General features: G+C 34.7%; 1 protein-coding gene across 1 annotated transcript; it reads right to left on the reverse strand.

The window, feature by feature from the left end:
• LOC110452319 (FMRFamide-related neuropeptides-like) lies at positions 1–27,152 on the reverse strand. Its single transcript, XM_021500762.1, has 2 exons — positions 26,921–27,152; positions 1–2,600 (listed from the first exon to the last, which is right to left on the reverse strand). The coding sequence occupies exon 2, from the start codon at positions 2,596–2,598 to the stop codon at positions 1,375–1,377; it is 1,224 nt and encodes a 407-aa protein (XP_021356437.1). The 5' UTR covers positions 2,599–2,600; positions 26,921–27,152; the 3' UTR covers positions 1–1,374.

The raw sequence follows: 27,152 nt of genomic DNA on the forward strand, positions 1-27,152 counted from the left end.
TTAGAAATGATATTTTAATCAACAACAATTTGAACATGTAACAAACCCTTTGCTCCTCTGCTGAGTGACGGACTTTATCACATAAAGTATATATACAAACATGCAGTCAATTTCATCATGACGTTTGGTTTTTGTCCTGTTTTTATTGCATATAAATATTGCTCAAACGAACTTAAACATACCTACAGTGTCCGTGTGGTTTATATGTAATAATGTTCAATTCTCAGTGTTTGCTACTATAAACAAAACACGTAGTAATCACATTCTGACCTAATTTTTCCCCAACTTGCCGCGTCGTCACAGGAAAAAGGGTCAATATAAAATTCATTTTTATACGTTTCATTTTATATCTTAATGTACAGGGAAACTGCCGTTTGAACTTTTTAGTATGACCTGAGATGTAGTATATACGTCGCTGGTATGACATGAATAAAAAAAATGTTATTGTTATTATTAATACAATTTTTTTTGCGATTTCGATAAGCTTCTTTTAAATTGTCTTTTGACGACGCAACAGGTCCTATTGATTTAAGCGAGAAAGATTGACTTTATTTTTTGCGTACAATATCGCAAATATCAAATTCAGTGTTTTTACAGACAGTTGTTTCGACTTCTCCGTGCACACTGTACAATAAGAGTTTTAGCGAATAATTAATTTTATTTCTTTACCTTTGGAATATTCACATAAACAACGCTACGGTGTTTTGAGGGCATAAACATCAAATTGATGGAGCCCGCGTACGACAAAGAAGACTTGCAATATTTATTTCATAATGTGGGCTATATATTTTCGAATATATTTCCGTGTTGATTCTATAAGAACTTTTTACAGTTTTTGGTTAAGTGTTAGGGATCATTCTACGAAACACACACTAGTTACAAACAAGATTCGACACTGTAACGGATGTTGTAGTTCTTTCATATGAGACCGAGCATGGCCTACACACCTTATGCAGTATTTAAATGAAGGCAGTCGAAGTAATTTATAATTATTAAGTAATTCAGTGACATTCTTTTTAAAATATATATCCTGTCAAAACACTTGTGGCTAACAAACATAGACGCTATGCATATACATTATAACGTTATGTACATAGCTGCAACACTTTGCAGTTCAATATACTGTCGTGCGTATTCTCAAAACACAACACCAAATATATCCCAGTCTTGCTTTTGATGTGCTCCGGCTTTTGATAAGTTGTGTGTACAATTATTCCTATACCCATTTTTCTATAGAACCATGAATTCCGGAAAAGATGGTGACATGAATATGACAAAAATTCGGCGAGTGGTTTTTTTTATAGAAAAATTGTCCTTTCTGTTAAGAGTTTGTTCCGACAGGAAGTAGCCTTTCTGGACGGCGGATATGACGTTTTATACTGAGTCGTCGGCGCGTTTTCCTATTCTAATGAAAGACGAGTGTCCCAAACGTCCGACTCTAACGTAAGGTCGCCTCCCTATTCTCATAAAAGACGACGTCGGGATCTTTCCAATGCGTATGAAGGCTCTTTTCATGTCAGCACCACTCTCGTCAGCACTTCGTCCTATGCGCATGAACGAGCTCATCCTCTTTTCTGGTTGTTCCTCCTCACTTTGGGTGTCAACATCTGAAGCTTCGTTTTCATCACCAGTACTTTTGCCTATACGCATGAATGAACTCATTCTTTTGACTTCGGGATTGTCCATACTTTTACCTATACGCATAAATGAACTCATCCGTTTGTTTTCGGGATTGTCCATACTTTTTCCAATACGCATGAATGAACTCATCCGTTTATCTTCGGGATTTTCCATACTTTTGCCGATACGCATAAATGAGCTCAAGCGTTTCATCAGTGATTCATCTGAACCTTTTCCAATCCTCATAAATGAACTCTTCCGTTTTGCCTCTGGATCGCTATAATCACTTTTACCGATACGCATGAACGAACTCATCCTCTTGTCCAATGGTTCATCGGAGTTCTTACCAATTCTCATGAAAGAGCTTAATCTCTTATCTACAGCATTTTCTGCCAAGCTTTTTCCTATACGCATGAATGAGCTCATTCTCTTATCCTGCGGTTCGTCATCCAAGCTTTTGCCTATTCTCATGAAAGAGCTCATTCGTTTGGCGTAGGACCCATCGTCGCTCTTTCCAATTCTCATAAAAGAGCTTAATCGCTTATCTATTGGCTCATCAGAACTTTTACCGATCCTCATGAAAGAGCTTAATCGCTTGTCTATTGGCTCATCAGAACTTTTACCGATCCTCATGAAAGAGCTCAAACGTTTGTCTTCTTGAGGCTCATAAGAGCTTTTCCCTATTCTCATAAAAGAACTTAATCGCTTATTTTCGTCCATGAGGTCATTTTCATTCTCCTTTGACGAGTCATAGGCTTTTCCTATTCTCATGAAAGAACTCAATCTTTTTGCCGGACCGTCCACGGAATGATCTTCACCATCTTTCCCGATGCGAACAAACGAGCTCAACCCCCGTGCCACTCTATTGTGACTAATGCTGTCTGCGTCTGCGTCATTTTCAGCTTCCGATTCCGCTTTTGTCAGTTTGAAGTATAACAGTGTCAGAGCTAACATGCTCCATGGCCGGACCAAATACATTTCTGAAACGGAAACGGACGGTGTGTTAGACAGATACACATACATGTTCAGATTATTAAACACATTGCTAGTTACACTCCCGAATGAAATCTGGAGATATGCATACGATTTTCAAATTCTGGTCAAACAAGGCAAAAAATCATCGGTGAAAAAAAACATCATTTAATACTAAGCAGTTTGATTAACCAAACCGGATAAAGCATAGTAATATATCTATATAGGTCCCTTTACATAGAAATTGCATTTGGTCGTGTAATACTGCTGTTAGCGTTTTTAGATATATTAGGTAATCATCTACGTCGTTACAATCTCTAACTCTGAATGTATTATACCATCACCTACATTGTTACCCCGACTGTTTACCTACTGTACCTCTAATAGCGATGTTATCGTTAAAGACATCCACTTGTAACTGATAAAGATGTGCAATGATAATTTAAGACAGGTGAAATATATTATATGATTATTTTTATTGAACATGAATTATTATAATGTATAAGGAGTTATCGAATTTTATCTCTTTGGTTTATTGTGGAGTATAATTGTCTTATTATAGTGTCTTAAAAACCGAATTCGGCTGGGCATCACATTTCAACGTACTCTAACGTATTATTTTTATAGAACATAGAGTATTACATTCATCATCTACGGCTTCGTCATCAACTCTCTACACCAATCATGCACTATGCGCCACATAAACTATAAATCGTTTATGTTCAGTGGTGGTTTCATTTTTACTTCATTCCTAACATGGAAAAAAGCGAAATATCAACCCTTTCAAAACAATTGTTCTTTGAACATATACTACCTCTTTACTAAATGCAACATGTGATACACATCTTTTAGAAACCATTATCTGGACATTATTTATTAAATAATATTTTGTTTAAGGTATCCCATAAAGGAATGCTTTGAATCACAATTACAAGGAACTGTATTTTTTATTACTATTTTTGTGTGTTCCGTAAAGTTTGCGCTTCATTCACAGACATTCATTTATCGGCATGACATTCAGCATATACCGTTTAACGTAGATATTAACTTCTAAAACATGAAAATCAGTCTTCGAATCATTTTTTCTATAAAATTATGTGATGTATGTCTACCGTCAAACAAGCTCTCTAGATGAATCAGCAAAATCAACAACCATATTCATCTGAGTGGTTAATTGAAGACAAGTTATCTATTATGTTATATGAAGCCGAAAGCTAAGCTTCGTTTCGACAAATGTAACAAGAATGTGCAGGAAAGCTGCTGGACACCAAATCTTTCTTTTCTTTTAAATGACTTACTGACGGTCAAAAATCCGAGACGGAACGGATCCTGTATATTTGAATGAATTCTTCGGATATGTTTGTTAATGGCATAACTTTTTTCGCTTAGAATTGCCCCAAAGTACGCAAATGTAACTTTTTAACAGCGCGTTTAAATGTCAACAATTTGGTAATAACCACACGGACCTGGGCATTTATTACAGCTATATTTAGACCTTAACTAAGGTGTTCAGAGTATCTTTTATACGTTTTTGGGGTTTAGATAGATTTTTGGTAAAAAAAAAAACCACGCTCAATGATCCGATTACGAGAAGGGAAGAAAGCTCTCGATGTCGAAATGTCGACCCCACCTATCTTTCTTGCATTAAAAAATAACATTTCTAGTTTATCTACGGGAGAATGCTTAGTACTGTTGGAAAGATGGATATTTTTTCTTTTGAAAACCTCCTATATGCACGTTAAAATGTATTTTCCTTCCGCGGACATGAAAATAGCATAACGTATTGTGTAAGACGGAACCTTACAACCACTGATCTAAAATTTAAACTGAAAATCTACGCAGTGAGTGGAGTATACCATTCTGATTGGACAATACAAAGAGTGATATCTTGACAAATGAAGATATAATATTTCGTTTATCTTTACTGTGTTGAAAATGTGATTCTATTCAACGGAGATTTCATCATAATTCACTAGTAAAATGTAATAAATACCGGGATCGTTGATGTTTACTATGATATTTTTGTAGACAGTATGCGGACTCAATTTCCCAGAAGGCTTTCGCACATGGGGAAGCACCGGAAGTGGACAAGGTGTTTACATATCAAACTCCGGCGGCGCTTCTCGACGCGTAGGGGTTTGAAAACAATGGCATCATAAAGTAACCGTACCGCTTGATATTTTTGTATTAATAGAACTTTATGTATTAACGTTTTGTTAGGTAGATTTTCGTGGTGGAATGCAATATACAATGTCTATCAATATATGTTTGTGATAGCAAGAACCGAGCGTATTGACATACACAATGTATAATGTATGATGTGTAAATGTAAAGATGTTTATTTAATTTGTGATGAAAAACATGGTGTTATCTTAGTTTAATACTTGGCTGTAAGGACCTGGCAGTATAGAGACGAATATACGAAACCTCTTCTAGAAGGAAAATACTGTTTGTGATAAAATACAATAATTGGAATTTATATCAGGAAAGCTAATTAGCCTTCCATGACATGCTGTGTGGATGTTAACTTGCCCGAGTGTTAACCTACTATTGAGCCTCGTAAGTGTTGTAATTAGTGTCAATAGCCCACATTGCTAGCTTCCAGCTTCAATGTGATATTTCCAGAGCGCCGTCTTACGACCATCTCCAAACACTTTTGAAATATTTACGGGGATACGTAACAAAGCTTGGGTCGATCAGTGCACCTGCCAATCCGAAAATTGACTTTCTGTATATATATATATACTACTCTGTGGCATTTCTACTAGTTTAACCCTACCAGCTTTAGATGGCATTTATATCAACTATTAATGCCATAACCACGTGTGTATTAAAACATTTTGATTGTAAAGTTCGATACTATTGACCTTCCCTGGAAGGTAGATGTTCCATTTACTAAACAAATATGCACATAAAATACACTGATATGGTTATAAAATATGATTAAACCAGATAATATTTCCAATGAATCCGACTAAAAGCTGAACTTATATTTACTATTTCGGAAGTATTTCACCTCCAGAAAATATAGTTAATAAATCAAAATCAATCGTATATTTCAAACAGGAGTTGAAATACTTCCGAAATAGTAAATATAAGTTCAGCTTTTAGTCGGATTCATTGGAAATATTATCTGGTTTAATCATATTTTATAACCATATCAATGCAAAAGTATTGTTGGGTACAAGTTGCTACAATATTATCAACGCCTTCTCCAATCCCCACTTACACATATACACTGTACATATAAGTGATTGGATCAAAGGAACTTAATTTGAAAAATCTACATAGTTGGTTTCTAATATTCTCAGCTGATTTAATTAACCTAAATAGGCGTTCAATGTCATTGTCGCAAATATAGTGAGTCTTTTTGTAGAAACACGTATGATCACATTGGGCTTTCCATAACGTAATACAGAAAACATCGTTATATAAAGAACAACACATATGTCTTGATTGTCTATGAATAGTATCACACGAGTAAAGGTAGCGGTGATATTGTTTGAATTAACCAAGAGAAGGCTTTGATTTGACAGATAAGTCTAGATCATTTCATATGTGAAGTGTCGAAGATGGAAACAATCGATTCATAATTGTCAAAAAATACATTATTAAGTAATATGAAATTATTTTTATTTCGGAACGGGTAACAGTTATTTCAGTTAACATTATATCCATATTTAATAGAAGGACCATTTGGCGTTAGTTTACTTATCATCGTCTACAAAAGTTTAAGTTTACGAGTTCTACGCCTTTCAAAATATTTGTCAAAACCTGTCTCCGTTATAATGAGAAGGCACTGGCAAATAGAGGCAGACCATTCTAGCAGCTTCGCTTTGGGTGCCAAGTGGAATGTCACAAGTTCATTGTAAACTTCCAGTTTGCATTTCTATTGACTGTAGATGCCAACTCAAAGTAGTTTAATAATTTAATATGCACAATTGAATGTTTCCGCAGCACTTCCATCAAGATTACAATGTCCAACTTTTATTTCATCAGACGTGTAAGTAAGTTATCAGACGTGATCATTGGGTTTAATCAGTTACGTCTTATCATGTTTTCTATTATCTGTATCATGTTTGTAACATTTGCATATGATTTATAAAAACTTATCTTACTGAGTTTGTTCCGTAATGCAATAAGCGCTGGCATCACATGGATTTCACTTACATGTAGTTATGATCTTATACAACTCAAAACTGTGCAAAAGAAAACAAATTAAAACAGATAAAATCAGTTTAAGATGTGATTTTTATGTCCTGCAATAAGGTATGAAACCATACACCTCCAGCCAAATTATAATTGTTTGATGTTAGACTGAATTGCTTGAGCTGATATACAGCAAAACCCAAACAACACACAATATGTAACGCGGTAGCATTATGGGATATTGGACCGTGTACATTGTCTTTATCAGATGCGGACGCTGTCATCTCTTTACCTGAACTAAGATTCATAGACAGACATACATACTGTCTAAAACCAATGACATATTAGCACAATCCTCCTAATATAACATATAGTTTGGTCTATAATCAGTAGACAACATTGTAAAATTACCTTTGGCATATGACATAGTGTACGTATAAACCGTCCGTAAAGAACTAGCAAAAAAACAAAATTAAGTACGCATGAATGATATTTCTGACATGACTAAAATGGGTCTACCTGTTGTCGCACGACATTTGCTGTGACCATAAGACGATGTCATAAACTACTCTTCTTTGTAATGTATTGTAAGTCGTTTACAGAATGTATATGACTCTGTACTACCTGAAGGAGTTTGAATAATTTCTAGGGTTACTGGTCTAAACATGTTAAAGAAAGCAATTACAACACGTCTGAGGTACTCGACAGTAACACGGTGAAGACACATCGATCATCAAAGAGGAAGACGTTGCCAGGTCTTCTCGGAAACTTTTATCCGTTCTATCTTATACTTAACAGAAGCTTTCGTGTCAATACATTTACAAACACATAACACTGTGATTGGTTTTACAGAGTTCAACCCATTTAACATATGTGACATAGGTTTATTTTTGGAAAGCCAAAGTCGGTGGGAGAAATTCGTTCAATTTTAGTGACACTTTTAAATAGCAAGTTCAAATAAAATTGTTTTTTTCCTATCCTGTTAAACCTTGCTTTATCGACATCGTAATTAACATGGTAAAACCATGGCTATGTCGACGTCGTTGTTAAGATGGTAGAACCTCTCTTAGCCAGCATTGTTTACTTCGCTATTAACATGCAGTCACACCTCGCTATGTCCACTTCTTTGTTTTAATAAAGTCAACGTCGTTGGGAACGTGAAAATAACCAGCCCTGGTCGGTCGTCAGGTTTGAATATAACATTTATTTAGTTTACAAGAATTATGAAACAGGTCAACAGATATAAATCACTCTTGTTGATCCGTATTTTAGCGCGCGGAGGTCTAAATGTGGGAGGAAACCGGAGTATCCAGAGAAACCCCACGTGGTCAGGTAGGTGATCCTATACCTTTTCGTGTCAGATCGGGAAATCGAACTCCGACCGCATTGGTGAAAGGCGAGTGCGTTATCCACTGAGCCACCTGTCAAGTTTAAACACAGGGTTTCAAGAGATACAGGTTGATACAGACTATTGTTTTGTTTCTTTGTGCGATATTTAAAATATTCATGAGTATACATTTTGGTTTTCGTTGTCACTATCCCAGTTTTTGCTGATGTGACAATAAGAATTTGACAACGATTAACGTGATGAGTGTTATTTTAACAGAAGAAACTAACGCTTCCAGAACGCCTGGTCGTGTTTTCTAAGTACTCTTTTAAGGGCCTCCATATGTATATTTCCAGGTTCGTCTCTTGTCCTCGTTTCATAATACTGAGATCGTATTACGTGTTTGTTTACACTCCGGTCTTTTTCTATTGTGTTTTGAGATGGAGCCACGTTTTGCATTGCTAAATAAAAAATACGGGAATAATCAATACTAATACCAACGGTGTATCCTTAAATAGTGTTACGGTACCAATTAAATTGCTTTGACGAAGCGAAATCTTTAAATCGTAAAGATTTAATAGCATGACGATATCAGACTAATAACTTTCATTTTATAAAGATGAATGGGGAGTCAAGTGATAAATCCTACAAACAAAGTGTGAGGATTTTTTCTTGAATCGATGACGCTATTACTAGGATCCGATGCTACCATTATCATGTAATTTTGATGGACACACGAGATTACTCCGGAACACTTACAAGTGGAAACTTCCGTGTCGTGCTCGTTATTTCGTCAATACGTGTCACTGTATTGGCGTTTAATATCAACAAACAGGGGTGTGTAATGCCCCGACTAATCCAGTTTTATTTAAAGCCCGGTCCAGCGTGTGTGTCGTCATTAATCTCAGCGGGTCAACCTCATAGCTACATAATCGATTCAACTATCAATTAATTAACACTTTTATAAAATAAGGCGATAAAGTTGCTTCAAATTTGCACATCGAATTAGCACTGACACGTACTCTATGCCACGGCTCGACGCTACCTCAACCCGGGCTAATATCCCGGGGGAGGTAGTCGAACAACAAAGGTAGTAACATAACACCTGTATTTTTGTAATCAACTGGTAGCCGTATTTCCCCAATGAGTGCTTAATCAGGCCTAATTTTCAAATCCTAATTGTCCTTTCCTGGAATGAAAGCACAGTATAAACCTGATCTCGGTAATATGTTAAGACATGCATGTTTTTCAAAAAGCTTTTTGTTCTTACAATTAATGTTAACATCTATGCATGAGTAGCCCTAATTTACTGATAAAACCCACTGCAGTGGTGTTGATCTGCTTTAGGACAGGTAAATAAACAAATGTGCTCATGCAATTTGTCTACTGAAACTACAGAACATTTCCTCCTCCAATGTCCAAACTACCAGCAGCTGAGAATCCAATGTTTTAGTCGCCTACCTCCTAACTATAATGTAAGCTTTTTACTTTATGGTAGACCCGAACTACCAATTCACTTATATGAAATTATTTTTGACTGTGTTCAAAACTTCATCATTCAGTCTAGACGTTTTTAAAGAAACTTTAGCTTCATTTATATCAGTAATCATGTTTGTTGTGGTTTGTATTCATGCAATCAGCGTTTGTTCTCTCAATGCAGTTTTGATGCCCATCGCTTCCCCATCAAACATCATCCCCCATCCCACTATAAATCCTTGCACCCTTTCTCTTTCTTTTCCCTGCACATGTTATACTTTATATATATTTCTATTTATTTATATGAATTATAATATTGTCAGTACTGATCCATAGCTGCTGTTATGTCTATAAGGAGACGGATTTACATAAGTACTATGTACTTGTTTCTGGATCCTTTTCTGTATTTATAACCATGTACTATTGTAATTAAACATCAATAAAATAAAGTTTAAACTAAATAAACAGTGCCGTGTAGAAATAATTCCATATCGTGCATGACTCATATGGACAAATACACATAGAATGGTAGAGTAAGAGGAAGCATTACGCTTCTTTAGACAGAATCGTTATTTAAGTGTGCATCAGGGGAACCGACCACCAACACAAAAGATCCACAGTCTATTGGATGATAACAATCGTTAAATACCTTTGAATGCAGATATGTTTGTATTGATTGTTGGAACCGGAAATAAAGCAAAATGTCTCATTCAGAAAATAAAGGAAGTGATTGTAAACAGCCATTCTAATTCGAATGGTAAGGTGTCTGTGGTCTATTTGAAGTAATAAGAACCTGATACACAGAACAATGAGGTTGAAACTATTGAACAATGAACTCTTTGTTTATATAAATCAATGCTAACGGTGCCTTTCTTTGCTCTTGTTTGGGCATAACAAGTACTAGACAACGCCTCTGAAGGGGCACCTGGTATTTGGTCGATCGAGAATGTAAGCTCTTTTGTCAATTATTGATTAATAATTAAACAAGGGGTATAACCTGTTAATGATTCAGTGGAACTTTGGCATGTATATAGATATGGGTTCAATGAAGGCTTAGAATACGAAGGTATCTATGCACAACAGCGAACACGTTCATTTTCATTATGTACCTGAAGTAGGGTGATTGTGAAGTCAATGCGGATGCATATATTTGTAAGGGGGTCTTTTAAAATATGTTTGCTTACCTCATTGGTTTAGATTAATTCGATACGCACATTTAGTTTCTGACTAGTTAGTATGTGTAGCATGCTAATTTAAAAAGGTCATCTAAAGAACCATTATGGACTGAAGTGCTTTATCGATAAAACGTTCGTGTCTTCGTCTTGAATAATTTACATACGTGTAGGGTGATAGTCATGTGTACACACATTACATTTGATCCGAAAGTCCATGAAACGTTTTGAAGATATTTTAATATATGTAATTTTCTGTTATCCTTCGAAAAATAGCATGCGCATTTTCTGACAAATAACAGGTTCTTTGTCTTTTCTTATTTTACTTTACTACACATGCGGAGGGTCTCTACTGAGTTTCTCCATTATCCCCAAGGAGCAGCCACAAATGAAACCAACTGCCCCTGCTGGAGGTTGAAGAGCAATGCTTTTCTTTATCTGTCATCAACATTGATACCCATTTAATTTGGAAATCAGTTATTCACCAAAAATAAGCATCCGTATATTTTGATTGAGCTGTTCTGCTTATCTACCAATGGATTGGGATCAAACGTAGATAATATCTACTCCCCGTATAAAAGGACCGAAAACATTTCACTTCGTTACACCTATGAAGAAACTGGAATACTACTACTGTTCCACTATTTTTGAATATTAACTGAGTTCATTCACATCGCTAATCCCACAGTATCACTAAATATTGCTCCAAAACACTACTTTACACAAAGAATTTCATCTCGTAACGTATTTGGCTTTGAAATTATTTTTTTTTTTTAAAAACAGTGCCTTATATGTATATGTTTGTATGCTTATTTTATGTTTACTACAATGAATTTCAAACTACATGTATATTGATGTGGATATAGAGGCAGCAATGCCTGCGTCCACTAATATCCTATTAAAATATTGACTGTGTTATCATCGTAACAATACTGAGACCATAGTCATATCACTACAAAGCACCCCCTTAAAAAATCACAGAATAAACTAACGACTGCACGAAGTGTACAGTAGATCTTGTACTTTGAAACTCTATTTTTTGTGACTGGATTATTCACACACAACCCTCTAAAATAGAGTTACATCATGTCCCTAATTAATTACGGTTTCAGGACACACTCTTGTTCATCCCTCGAGATCGTGATGACGACGTTATACACGAGCTAATCAAGGTGTATTGTGCTTTCGTTTCGGCGACGTCCATGTATTGTTACGGCTATCCTTTAATGTGTTTTTATATATAACACTGTACAAGCCGTGAGGCCGTTTTTAATACAAATGTTGATTACTCTTTGGCAGCCAACATGATATCCCATATTTTAATTATTCATTAACATGGCAAGATATGGTAGCCTATGTATTTTTAACCGAAAGATTGTTTATTATCTTCAGATTGGTATCAGAAATATATCTAATGATAAAAAAAAATATGTTTGATAAATTTTAATTGTATCTCCGGACAACCGTTGTCAATAAAGGTATTGCATCTTAATAATTACTCACTCAATGGTATCAAATTACGATGATTTTTTTTCTCCTTCATCCATAAACAATTGTACTGATCTCCCATCGCCAGCAAAATCTTAATTAGGTAACCATATTTGTTAAATGTTTTCTCAATAATAATCTCATTTATCAGACATAATTGACATACTTCCTCTCTTGTAGTCGGTAAAACAGATCGGATTGCATAGATAACTCATCTTTAGTAATTAATATATCGGACAGAATTAAGACCATCCTCCCCAATTAATTTAAATATCAGACAGAATTTATGGAACCCTTTTCAAATAATGTATAATACATATCATGGAACCCTTTTCAAATAATGTATATATCAGACACAATTAAGGTAACACTTCCCCATTAATTTATATATCAGACAAAGTTAAGGTTACCCTTCCCCATTCATAAATATATCAGACAAAATTAAGGTACCCTTCCCCAACATTTTATATATAAGACAAAATTAAGGATACCCTTCCCCATTCATAAATATATCAAACAAAATTAAGGTACTCTTCCCCAACAACTTATACATCAGACAAAATTAAGGTAGCCCTTCCCCATTGGTAAACATCTCATAAAGGCTTTAGCGACTCCTTTCTCCATTTGGTTAATACATCAAAAGTCCCATTCGGAGTGTCAGTATACTGACGAAAGTTCCGTTCGGAGTGTCATTATAAAGACATAGGTCCCGTTAGGAGCGTCAATATAAAGACATATGTCCCGTTACGACATCATTATAAAAACGCAAGTCCCGTTCGGAGCGTCATTATAAAGGCACAAGTCTCGTTCGGAGCGTCATTATAAAGGCACAAGTCTCGTTCATAGCATCATTGTAAGGAAACAAGTCCCGTTTGGATTGATATTATACAGAAACAAAATCTGTATCGAGCGTCATTGCTAAGACACAAGTCCCAGTCAGGGTTATTGTTCAAACACATGTCCCGTATCGAGCGTCATTATCAAGACACAAGACCCGTATTGATCGTCAATATAAAGAAACAAGTCCCGTATGGAGCGTCATTATAAAGACACAAGTCCCGTATTGATCGTCAATATAAAGACACAAGTCCCGTATTGATACTCAGTACAAAGAAGAAAGTTCCGTATTGAGCATCATTATAAAGACACAATTCCCGTTTGGAGCGTAGACGTAGAATGACTATGGACGACAAGAGCCATTTGCACAGTCCTAGGGTAATCCGGGACTTACTTTTCCGAGCCTATAGTATTACTGTGGACCGTACGGGTAGCTACAAATAACGAGAGCAGACTTATCTGGCCTCAAAACAAAAAGACAAAAACACAATTAACGTCAGCCAGAGACAATTAATATTCGGGTTCGTCATGATTGATATCCATGGAATGTATCTCCGTAGCTTTGGGGATATAGAAGATGGCCATAACATAACGCCTGTCGGTAGAAATAGCTCCAGAATGACTTATTGACGCACAATATGTATACATGTAACACTACCGACCCGCTCTCCTCTAAACACAATGCAATGGTCGAAGAAATAGTAATGGGTGATTTCCCTCCTGATTTTATTACAAATATTCAAATTTTATTGTTTACATGCTAAATAAATACAATTTATAACATAATGTATCTTCATTAAGAACAGAAGATAACTTAAACGTCATTTATATTATTTACATCGAAATACACTTACGTTCAAAAGCAAACGCTCAATTTATCCCTTTGACAGTTGCGGGTTTTTATTCGAATATGACGTTACGTCTCCGAACAGTCATTGGGATATAGTGTTACAACATATATCAATTTCTTTCGTGATTTTCGTAGTTTGACATCTCTGAACTCTTATTACTGTCCCATGGGAGTCATTGCACTGTGAAATGGTACGCTGTGTATGGTTTTGATTGTTTAAATTTGCAACACCTGATACATAACTGTTGTTTATTGCTGTCACAAATACGTTAGTAAATCATCAATGAACATATCTTTTAGATAAAATCAATTTCGCCAAGGTCATGAGGAAGAAATATAAACTCATTATCTCAAATCAAAAAAAAAGTTTATAAATCTATACACGGTATTTGAAATTCAATATGAAATCAGTGTACTTTAAACCTGCAGAGGTATTCAAATGAAAGTGTATCAAGATGGAAAACTATTTAAATAATTAGAATATTAATTTATAAGAAGCATATTCTTTTCACGGTCTAAACAATTAAAGTACTGTGAACATGATACTTTTCAGTATTTTATTATTCGTAAAACAATTATCATATTTATAGACTTAAGTTAGGCGTGTAACGAATCATGGCTGATTTTATTGTGAAATAAAGACTTCTATGGGATGGGGTGGGGTGAAGTGGGTGAGGGGAATGGGAAGATGGGCCATATTATCCATACACAAAGACGAAAACAGTTTAGTTCCCCACAATGATCGAAGGTGGAACTATGCTTATGGATCCGGATTAGTAAGCGTCCCTTTTACTGTCTTTGACACCGTCGTTGGGTCTGCCGTCACATCCAGTAAGGTCTTTATGTCACAAGCTATCTTACTTAAAGTGCACAAATGTTTAATCTTGGTAGACGCTAAAATCTCGTAACTAGAATACACCATGATCATGATGACAACTATATTTTGTTTTAAATTATAAATCAGCAATGGACCATGCATGTCATCATCCGATATTTTAGCCACGGGGAGCGTATTTCACTGGCAACGAGTTGGTCGTCCGTGCTCTTTTCGGCGTAAGATAAAGGAACGGACATGCTTTCTTGAAACGTCAATATATCAGTCGGATTTAGTCAATCACATGCTAAGCTGGCATTGATAAAGACTGTAGCATAGGACAACCATGAATGTTGTACTGCTTTTGTTACATATACATATCTACATCAGTTCCTTATAGATTAATCACAATATTGTAAATTCTGCCTCAATTGTTTTTAAGACGCCTGCTTTATTTATCCCTTGAAAACCCAAGCTGGGGATAGAATAGGAATAGGGACAAAGGGGGGTCTTGGATATAGTAATCCTTTCCCGTTACAATAATGTGAGAAATGGAGTAATCTACATATAATTTATTCGATGGAGTATTAATCAATTTAATTGGATATAATCTTACCATATTTTAGGTATTTTCGTTCGTATGTTATTTAACGAATCGTATAAAAGAAACAATAAGCAGGCCGATACTATACATCTAAGTATGAGTATGTGATATGGCGAATCATATCGGTACTCAATTGTCTCCTTATACATGTGTACATGTACATACCACGCAGAACGCATGCGCATGTTGAGAATATTAGACAATTTAAACGAATAATTGATTTTCAATAAATAACCAATATTACTTGTAATGCATTTGACAGATTAACACTTTATTGTATATTTCAGTTGTAAATTTGTACAGATTCCTGTGAGATATACGGCCTACTCATGCAACCCCCTGGAGAAGTCTAGCGTGTAGGAGGAGAATTTATTCTCAAGTTGATTTTCAAGATGTACATTCAAACGTGATCTATTCTCATAAATATTTTGCCAAACTAATTGAACAAAGTAAAGTTAAGCAAATAAATACCAAAGCATCAACACTGGCAGACACGAGGACAAACCGTTAGGAAGTGACACTGATTAACGGTCGCTCTGAATTAGTTTTGTTAACGTAAAACGCCGTCGGTACTATATACAATTATACACCCAGGCCTGTTAAGTTAGGTTGATTTGTTTGCTACTTTAGATTATTTCAAAAAGTAGAAATGATCGTCACACTAAAATAGTATAATATAATACAGACCAAGATATTTCACTGTCAAGACAAGTCAAATTTGGCACCATGAACAGGATAAAATGAGTATAGAAAAATCCTTGTTATTAGATCGCTAGAGGATACACTCTGAAAACGTCGATCACTACAAATATGAGCTGGGACGTCTTATAATGTATAGTAATATAACACCTTAATGGTGTACAGTAATAAAACACCATTATGGTGTACAGTAATATAACACCATTACAATGCACAGTAATATAACACCATTACAATGTACAGGAATATAACACCATTACAATGTACAGGAATATAACACCATTACAATGTACAGTAATATAACACCATTACAATGTACAGTAATATAACACCTTAATATAACACCATTACAATGTACAGTAATATAACACCATTACAATGTACAGTAATATAACATCATTACAATGTACAGTAATATAACATCATTACAATGTACAGTAATATAATTTAACACCGATAAAACTCCATTACGATGAAAGGAAATAAAACACCATGCGTTTTTACAGTAATATAGCACCATTATAACGCACAATAATATAACACCATTATAACGCACAATAAAATAGCACCATTATAACGCACAATAATATAACACATTTAGGATGTACAGTTACATGTATATAACACCACACGGATGTTTTGTAATATAACACCATTACAATTTACAAAAATATAACATCATTAGAATGTTCAGTCGTATAACACCATTAGAATGAAAAGTAATATAAAATCATTTGAAAGTGCATTCATATAACTCCATAATTATGTACAGTAATATAACACCATAATTATGTACAGTAATATAACACCATTACTATGTACAGTAATATAGCACCATTATAATGTACAGTAATATAGCACCAATATAATGTACAGTAATATAACACCATTATAATGTACAGTAATATAGCACCAATATAATGTGCAGTAATATAACACCATTATGATGTACAGGAATATAGCACCATTATAATGTACAGTAATATAACACCATTATAATGTACAGTAATATAACACCATTATAATGTACAGTAATATAGCACCAATATAATGTACAGTAATATAACACCATTATGATGTACAGTAATATAGCACCATTATAATGTACAGTAATATAACACCATTATAATGTACAGTAATATAACACCATTATAATGTACAGTAATATAGCACCAATATAATGTACAGTAATATAACACCATTATGATGTACAGTAATATAGCACCATTATAATGTACAGTAATATAACACCATTATAATGTACAGTAATATAACACCATTATAATGTACAGTAATATAGCACCAATATAATGTACAGTAATATAACACCATTATGATGTACAGTAATATAGCACCATTATAATGTACAGTAATATAACACCATTACTATGTACAGTAATATAGCACCATTATAATATACAGTAATGTAACACCATAAGGATGTACAGTTATCTAACACCGTTAGGATGCACAATAATATAAAACTATTAGCGTGTACAGTACTTTAACACAATTACGATGTACAGTAATATAACACCATTTGGATGTACAGTAATATAACAGCATTAGGATGTTCATTAACATAACACCAATTAGAATTTCATTAATATAACACCATTTAGATGTTCATTAATATAACCCGATTATGATGTTCATTAATATAACAGCATTAGGATGTTCACTAATATAGCCCCATTTGGATGTACAGTAATATAGCACCATTAGGATGTGTCCACATTTTATGACGATTCATTATTAATTTACAACAATAGTTGTTTCGCTTTATACAATCTACTAACGTCACCACCTGCCTCTTGATTTACGAAATTATTTTACTATAATAATCCATTCTTCTTTCCATTCTGAGTTGATTTAAACTTTAGAATGTTTGTGTTCCAATTTATAAGTAATTGAAGAATGCCTTATTGATTTCCTTGATACATTTGTGGGGAACTTTCACAGATTTAGCTGTCAAAAGAAATAAGTTTTACACCCCTGAACAGACACGTAGCGACATAGTTTCTTATTTAATTATAATATCATCAAAATAAAAAGTAGCAAGGCAATGTTTTGATAATAATTCTTTATCATGCTGTCAAACACATACCAACGTATACACTTTACCTCAAAGTCCGTCTCGTAATCTAACAAGTGATCCAAACATATGATGACAAGAAAATGTATTTGCACATATATCCTAGAATGTCAACACAAAATAACAGAATCGAAATACGTACCAAAGAGATATCAAGAATAATCTTCAGAACCTCAATGGAAAAATCGGATGTGACACCAGGCCTTAAATCCATCAAATCGATCTCCTACTTATACTCAGAGCTGTGTTTAAGCCATGTGTCCATATGTCTTGGTTCGGTGAACAAGTATGTTACCGTTGTCAATGATTTTCAACGTTAACACTGGGCGTTTTTGACCTTGTCATATGATTTAAGCGAGTTACAAGAAAGCTGGTTTGAGCACAGAATCCAGATTTGAGCAAGATAACGGTTTCATGAATACGGGAACAGGTGCGCCTGGATGGTTAACATTTCCTTACTCTCATGTGGAACATTCTGCCTCTTTCCACATACATAGGACATCATATGTGGCATTTACTTGCGATTTAGTAAAAGATCGTGACCTTGTATGAAATATCTTATTTCAATAGTCAATAAAGTACAATCATATACAGAGATATAACAAAATTAGTATAACTAGTCTATGTTCCGTTGTAGTACAAATACTACACAGGCTTAATGCGAAATTTAGAACAATATCGTTCAAATTCCTCTAAACTGAGAATACTTAATCACTGGTATTGTTAACGATGACTGACCTGGAGATAATGATACAGTGCTATCTCCATTACTCCAGTCCCTTTCCTTCTCGGCTTAAGTGACCAAATTGATGGAAGGTTGGATTATTGGGTGAAATAAGTATAGGGACATGTGAAGTAGTCCTTGGAACACTGGCAAGATAGTGAGGCGACGGGGCTAGTGATAGTTTGGCTCTATTGTAGAGTCGTCGAACGAATAATAGTCAAATTAATTATTCAAAACTAGGATTTTCCAAATCAATGTTCATATTATTTTCACAAGTTCATGGTAAAAGTACCGATCAAAGGTTATAAAATAATAATGTATATGTTGTAGGGGAAACTATTTCCGTCAGTGACTGAATCGTGTCCTTGAATATCTACGAGGGGGCGCCTCCACGAAATCTGTCGTATTGACTACCTACATGATTTAGAACTTATAATCGAGTTGAAGATATCGGCGACCTCTTCTTCACACAACTGCCACCAACATAAGTAAAATAACCCGCACTATACACAGGAATTGGGGGTCGTACAATGTAGCACTCGTTACTTCATCCATACATAACATGAATCACTGCGACAGCAGATTCCGCGAGCACCAACTACAAATCAGCGCCAAACAAAGCTAACTAAAGTAATTAATTACGTGGCCATACTCTGCGGTACACGTCACAATAACAAGTTTTACAAATAAATCACGTTCGGCGACAGAAATATGTTTAGTTTTCATCCCTTTATATCTGAGGCAAACATTGGCTAACAGTTTTGTCATTGATGGTATGTAGACATCATTTACGCATCCAGAGAATTCCTAAGTACATAATCACACACATTCACCTTATATATTGTCCGTTATCGGGCTACAATTGCATCTTACATCAATCAATTGGAAAATATACGGAATAATTGAATCACTTCTGTAGATATTTTTCATTTTCTGCTATTATAACTTGTCGAGTGGGTGGGTGACGTAGCTGTAGAAAATGGCCTAGGTGACGAAGCTGTTTAATATGGCTAAATAGACAATGATGTATGAAATGGCCTATTGACGAAACTGTATAGAATGGCCTAGGTGACGAAGCTGTATAAAAATGGCCTATGTGACGAAGCTGTATAAAATGGCCGGAATAATTTTCCCTTCAGCGTCTTCATAGAAAGAGTTAAAGTTACAAGGAAGGAGTCAGAATTGTTTTAGGTCGAATAATCATGTCAGTGTCTTTTATCTTAGTTGACAATATCCGTTTACATTGTTTTATATAACAGTAAACGTATTGCACAAAGACTGGTCACGGAACATTTACGTCGGTTTTCAACAAAGATATAAATGGAACCAGCGAATGATCGAAGAGAATTGTAAATATGTCAATGATATAAAAACCCAACGCCAGTACGGAACCTTCACCAACCAGAATAGGAGGGCAACATCAATATATTACCAAACCGGTATTTAAGTAAAAATGTTTAACATGGAAGAAAACAAGAAGTTTTTAACATAAGAGGAAACACAATTGTCATACCGTATAGCGGTTATATTTCGCGGTAGCTTTTATTTCGCTATATTCCCGCCTTGACTAATATCCGCGAATTCTAAACACCATCGAAATTACCGAAAATGTTAACCACTTTTACGGACCTAATCACAACATGTTGAAAATACTTATAACCCAACCTGCTATGCAAGCTTAAATGAACTCAAAACAGATAATAAGAACAACACTTACATATAAGTGGCCACAACATAGTAATGCTGATTACAGTTTACTCCTACAAAGGTACATTGTCATTTGATATTCTTTCGAGTGAACTCACTGGCGGATGACGACGCTTGGGGTTAGTGTTTTCAAACGGATTACATGTATTATGAGGTTTTACCCCTTAAGTGTTGACACTCAAACTACTTTGCACGACACATGGGATTCGGGTGCACAAGGAAATTTAACCCCCGGGAATATGTACTGAATACGTAACCGCGAAATATTGACCCCGCGATATTTAGGCGCCATACAGTAAAGAAAAAGTTGATATCTGCTCTTACACGACAGCAACCAACAGGGATCGCTGTGGTATATATTGCCCGGTATATAACACCTGTTATTTGGTATATGATTAACTAGATGTTGTCTAGTATCAATGTACGATCATTCATTACTACCACAGTGGATATGCAATTGGTATTCAGAGTGAGGGAAGGGAAAGTAGTGTCAGACCGACGACAGCGCGACAAGCACGTGCTCTGTACTATTATCTAATCGTTATCTGGTCACTTTATCTAAGTGTGTCTAGACAAACACAGTGCTACAGTTAACATACATCACCAAGTTTCAGCCGAGAGTTACAATTTTATGAAACGACCCGAGTATATTTTTGTATTACATGTAATAAAAACTAAAACATGTCTATCGGTAGTAATAACACATAGACAGCCGGTAGATACAGAGTAAATTAAATATTTATACCAATGCGTCGAGAAAAGTAGAAAATTCACTTTCCGTTCATACAAAAAGTTTTTTTCCGCGTTTGAACTTGTTTGTCTGCGTAATTACATGTTTTTTTCGCGTTATTACGCGTTTTTTCGAGTTATAACGTGTGTTTTCTCGAAATAACGTATTTTTTCGCGATACTACATCTTTCCGTAGTGTCCCTAATAGGCTTTCGTAAAGAGGCAACTGAAGGAATTCAGGAAACAGAAAAAACAAGAGGATGTCATAAATCTTGAAACTGTGGAGAAAAACATAATATACAGATAGGGGTTATTCTATTGCTATGTCAGGACACACACACGTAACCCGTCGCATTTCAGTCATCACTATCCAAGTGATCACAACAGACAATTTCATCCCATTAATCGAGTCAGCGTAAAATTGATATTTCCATGTAGATAACCCCGTCTACGTAGCTAAGTAGTTAATTGTTCAACAGAAATTATCTGAACGATCTTCATATTAAGTACAAGTTATGGAATGTTTTTGCTTCAATGTGTGAGCAATGTCAATTGCAAATTCAAGTTTGTCGGATAAAATATTAAGACCTTTGCAAATATAGTGAAAATTTCTTTTCACAAATAAGGTTATTATAGAAATGAAGTGTTTCCAAAATTAAATAAGAGTTTGTGGTTTTTATAATTTTACCGGTAAAATCATTCAGAAATTTAATTCTATTCTCAGCTCATAAAATATCGATTTTCATAGCATTATTAATGGAATAACCTGATAATCATAGGCATAAAATAAGTAATATGATTTACTAAAGCTGACATATTATGTTCAATTATAACAATATAATCTGATTGATAACATCGTCGGCCGATATTGTTGACTTGAACATGTTATATTGAATACAAGTTTTGTCTCACAGTGAATATTCCGTACGATACGGAACAGTGTGTTGCATACGCGGGTGATACAAAATCACATAGCTTGAACATAACACCTCATTGAATAATAAAATTTGGGTTTTATCTACTGTTCATTGATTTTCTAAATAAGTTTTCCTGATTTTTTCTATGGCAACGTGACTCGATGATCTATTCTCGACATGAACTTTCAAATATGTCTCTGCAGTTCGTTTTTTTTTTTTTGAAAATCAAACATTATATTTACTTCGAATGCTTCTCACTATCTTAATTACTCGTTGAGTTAAGAACACATTTAGATAGAGCATCCACCACTTATCTATTGTTTATAGGCCTTAAAATACCCTGTTACATTTGTGTCTACTCCTCTATGTTAAGGCAATCATTGTTGCGAGACTTTTTGTAAAGTTAGAATCATTGTTGCGAGCCTTTTTGTAAAGTTAGAACAGTTTAAAATTGTTTATGTAATGCCACAAACAGGTATTAACGAAACAAGAGTTATGACTAGTTGCGCAGCAGATACATTACCAGCATTTTTAATTAACAGGTCTAGGGACAATTCTTGTGGCCGACATGATAATTGGCATATGTCTTTTGTCTGTAACTCTTTGCAATATTAAAAAGGCGAGCAACTCCAAAGTCAAATCAAATGCATGACAAAGGGGCTCTTTTCTGTGGTTTAGAAAACAACAAAGAGCGGTAGGCTTCTCTACCTTAAAGGAATAATTGAAGATATTTTATTTAAAACAAACGCACTCGTGGATTTAATTGTTCTTCACTCGTGGCATCAGCAACGTCACATGATTTCTAATGTTCCTGCGTATGTGTCCATAAGATACGGAGTAAAACAGCCACTGGGTTATACACAGCATACATAAAAACAGAATTCTGTATATTGCCGTCATTCTGGCAAAGTTATGACTGGCAGAATTACGAAATTATTTAAAAATCAGGAAGCAGAAATATCATTTTAGAACTTTATAGCAGTGATCTTATTAAAGTCAGACATTGGAGATATTTATATGTTTAATAAGTTGCTTGGGACATATTTGTAACAGGGTTATCAAGGTTAAATCTGATTTTTTTAAATATTAACTACCATTGACCTTTAGTTATGATCAGAAGCTACTACATTCCAACAATGAAATGAATAACGCAGATTTTATTGTCGGTCCTTAAGCTGGGTTTTGACGCTAATACAATCATTAAATACACGGTAATATTGATTCTTGATGAAATCTATTGTCTCATGTGGACGATAGTATAATGTCTGCAACTAACTCAGAACGTCGTTTGTATCAATAATAAACTTCAAATTTCTTTCCCTAAGCCACTTTTTAGTGGGTATTTCACATGTAAATGGTAACTATATTAGCCTTAACTCCATTTTTGCTATAACCGATACTCCTTAGATGCCTGTAAGCTATATCTAATATCATCTTGTTAAAAAGACCGTCTACTACAGCCACAGATGATATTTTAGATGTGACCTGCGTTACCGCTAGACGTACAGTGGTGGAATCATTTAACCACTAGTATAGATAGCGTCAAAGTTTAATACTCGTCTCTGGTGCAATCCCGTGTTACATTACGTTGTATCTGTTACTCGAATAGCCGCCGTACGAGAGCGACACACGACAGTTCAAGGCGTTGTCAATCAGATCGATCCGCCCGCATAACGGCAATACGGGGTTAATTAACGGCCGGCTGGTTTAACTGCAAAACACTTATTTTACGTGATATAAATATGTTTAGGTATGAAATATCGCGTCAAGTAAACCGGGATAAAATAACTCGCAAACAATTTCATTGCGGATGCGTGTGCTGTAATCCAATTAATTTGCGCAGGATACATATTTTCATTTCCTATCACTAAAATAGTTGATTGCATTGATATCCCTACTTTTTTTTTATCAATATACGATTTATATTAACGAAAAATAGCCTAGAACTCGACTGTTTTTTTACAAACGAAACTGTTTTATTGTAGTTCGACGGTGTCTCATGACAATTTTCTTTTGGAAGCCAGATAACAATTTAATAAGAATAATTTTATATGGAGATAAGAAAACTTCAATGTTAACATGCTCATGTCAAATAAAACATATAAGCGCAGATTCCAAATGATCATGCTCAGATATGCTCGAATCATTCTGAATAAATTATATACATATTTAAAAAAAATAAGTGAAATGTACATTTCCATAGTTTTCACAACGGAAAGTCGTTGCTAATATGTTGTTCAAGCAAGTTCATAAATTCTATTGAAATATTATCAAGTAGAAATGGATCCAGCATACCCTTTTATCTTAGTACATGGCATTTCTTTTTTAAATGGACCAACAACAGAACTCTATAAGCATATTTGCCAGACAAAAGGTAAGTTCGCCCTCCTTTTCAACACCATAGATATACTGAAATTTCAATGCGATAATATCTCTTTTTAAGGCAAGTAAGTCGAAAATTTAAAAGATGAACATTTATCTTGCTACGGTAGGTTGTCAGCTTCTCTCCCAGACCCAAGTTCGAGTTTGTAATCGGTACCCCTTTATGAAGAACTGCCCTTGGAATACACCCAAAGTTAAACAAGATCAATTTCACAGATTGCGTAACATGACGCATTTCAAATTAGTATGATGACCTCCGTACTGTGCTTTATAATACCATAAAACTGTAAACCTGCATTACGTTACGTATCATATAATTATATTTTTCTTTTTAATTCTTAATCATTCTTTTGGTCGTTCTTAATAAATTATATTGAGTCAAACAATTCCTAAACAAAGATAATAACTATCACAATATCAATGTGAAACCTGATTTCTCTGTCTGTAGAACCGGAAAAAAATATAGGATACCTGCTGAGCTAGGGAAATTTCTATACATCTTTAGGCCTATAAATGAATTCTGTACGGGAGATATTGACCATATGACGTAGGGTTTAGACAGTATTCGTTATATCTGCAGGTTCCTAGTATCTAAACGCAATGATTAACCTTTGTTCGTCACATTAACAAGGTTTTTTTCCTGGAATATGATGGAAGTAAATAACTCTCAGAGAAGGTATAAGAATGTATGCATAGTTCATCTGAACTACTATGTCTCAACGTCGTTTTCGGGAGAGCACACCAGAAATGTCATGCAAATTGCAAGTGCCTAGCTACTCCTGTGTATCTCTCTATACAGTCATGTATTTCCTGATTGAAAATCAGAACAGCAAAAATACAACTACCTAAATGCAGTTACCGACAAATTTGGAATTTAATCTTGTTTAAGTTCCAAACAGAGAAACTAGAAATTGCCACTTCAACTCGACCTTATCTTCTATAAATTAACTTTTTAGAAGCTACTAAACTAAGGTCTATGTAACTTATCAATTTTGTAGTATGCACTTTTCATTTAAAATCGATTTTTTAAAGTGTACATTAAGTTTCTAACAAACGCCTGCTTGCTGCTATTTTGAAAATTTAATTATTCGCGACTGTACTTGACAGATTAATCTATCACAGGGTTCCTAGGACCATAGAGAGCAGGGATATGCTTTGCACTATCTCGTGTCTATAAGGGTTTAAGTCAGCCATCTTTGATGAATGTATTTCCTTTCATGGAACGGAGAAACGTCATTTGTTAATGCAATCACATGCTTAATTGTTCGTTGAGGAACATGTGAAAGCATTGCAAGATATATCGTATGTCTATAACATAGTTTCTATGACAAAACAATTCAAACAATGACAGTTAGAAAACGTTTACGACACTTTCAGGAAACTATTTTTTTTCTCAGATCAAGACAGTAGAAATATTTCGAGATCAAAACTGTATCAATATATACGGCATATAATATCAGCAATGATTGCCCGAAACCATACGGAAAGCACTTGTTTCTGAGAATATCTGTTGTATTAAATCAGAATATTTAAAATGTGGCAAGACGCTTGCATGGATCGCTTTTACATCGCGATTTGTAGTCTCAAGTTTATCATAGGTATGATATTTTCCAAAAAAGGTGGGGAAAAAAAAGAAAAAAAAATGAAAGGAAGGGTTAGCATTTTATGTACATCATTTTTCATCTAACATTTCTCCTACCAAGTCTAGTATCATATTCCTTTCATATTTGAATTCTATAATAAATAAATATTGAAGACAAATGTCCATTCTATGTCTTTGATTATTTATTTATTCATTCTTTATTAACCAAATACCCTTAGGCTAAACGTTGCTGCTAGCGTCGATCACCATGTCAGGGCATCTCGGACACTGTAGGACTTTATTATTCCTTTCTAACAGTTTAAAAGTTAACACAAATGTCAACCAACCATGATAAATATCAAATTAGAAACATTTCTTGGTACTTATTATAAGGTCATTTCCATGAAGTAAAAAGCCGCCTCTTAACGACGGGTTACATGTTTTATGTTTATGATTTGCAAAGTAGCAATAAGAATTTAAGAAGTATAATTTGATGGAAATTCGTCCTCCACAACCTGCTTGAACATTAGTTATTGCCTTTTTAACGGAAAAAATTAACCGAAAATTATGGGGTTTTTTTTCTTTAATTTATAAAACTTATGGAGAACGTAGGAAAAAGTATGAAAGCTTAGTTACCTATTTGATAACATGTATACTTAATCTAGAATATAAGAGAGAAAAAACAGATGTTCGAAATATTAATAGAGGGAATAAAAATATTCCCGTGTGCAGTATAACATTGATCGAAAATTGCATTTTTCTGAAGTAAAACTTACCTTGTGCGGTAGATAATCGGTTCAGTTATGTCCAGGTAATGGCAACCGTTTGATTGCTCGTTTCACTAATTAGCGCGTGTGTCACAGGAACCGAGTATAGCTGTATCTACAGCTGCCTAGGGAAGAGCCGTCTTATTTAAACTCGAAAGTAATGTATGCGCACCTAGAGTATATATCGTTGAGAAGAGGCCGCAACGTCAGGTTTACATGAAGCACGTACAATATAAAACTG

Source organism: Mizuhopecten yessoensis, unplaced genomic scaffold, assembly GCF_002113885.1.
Source record: "Mizuhopecten yessoensis strain PY_sf001 unplaced genomic scaffold, ASM211388v2 scaffold6595, whole genome shotgun sequence".
Taxonomy (NCBI): Eukaryota; Metazoa; Mollusca; class Bivalvia; order Pectinida; family Pectinidae; genus Mizuhopecten; species Mizuhopecten yessoensis.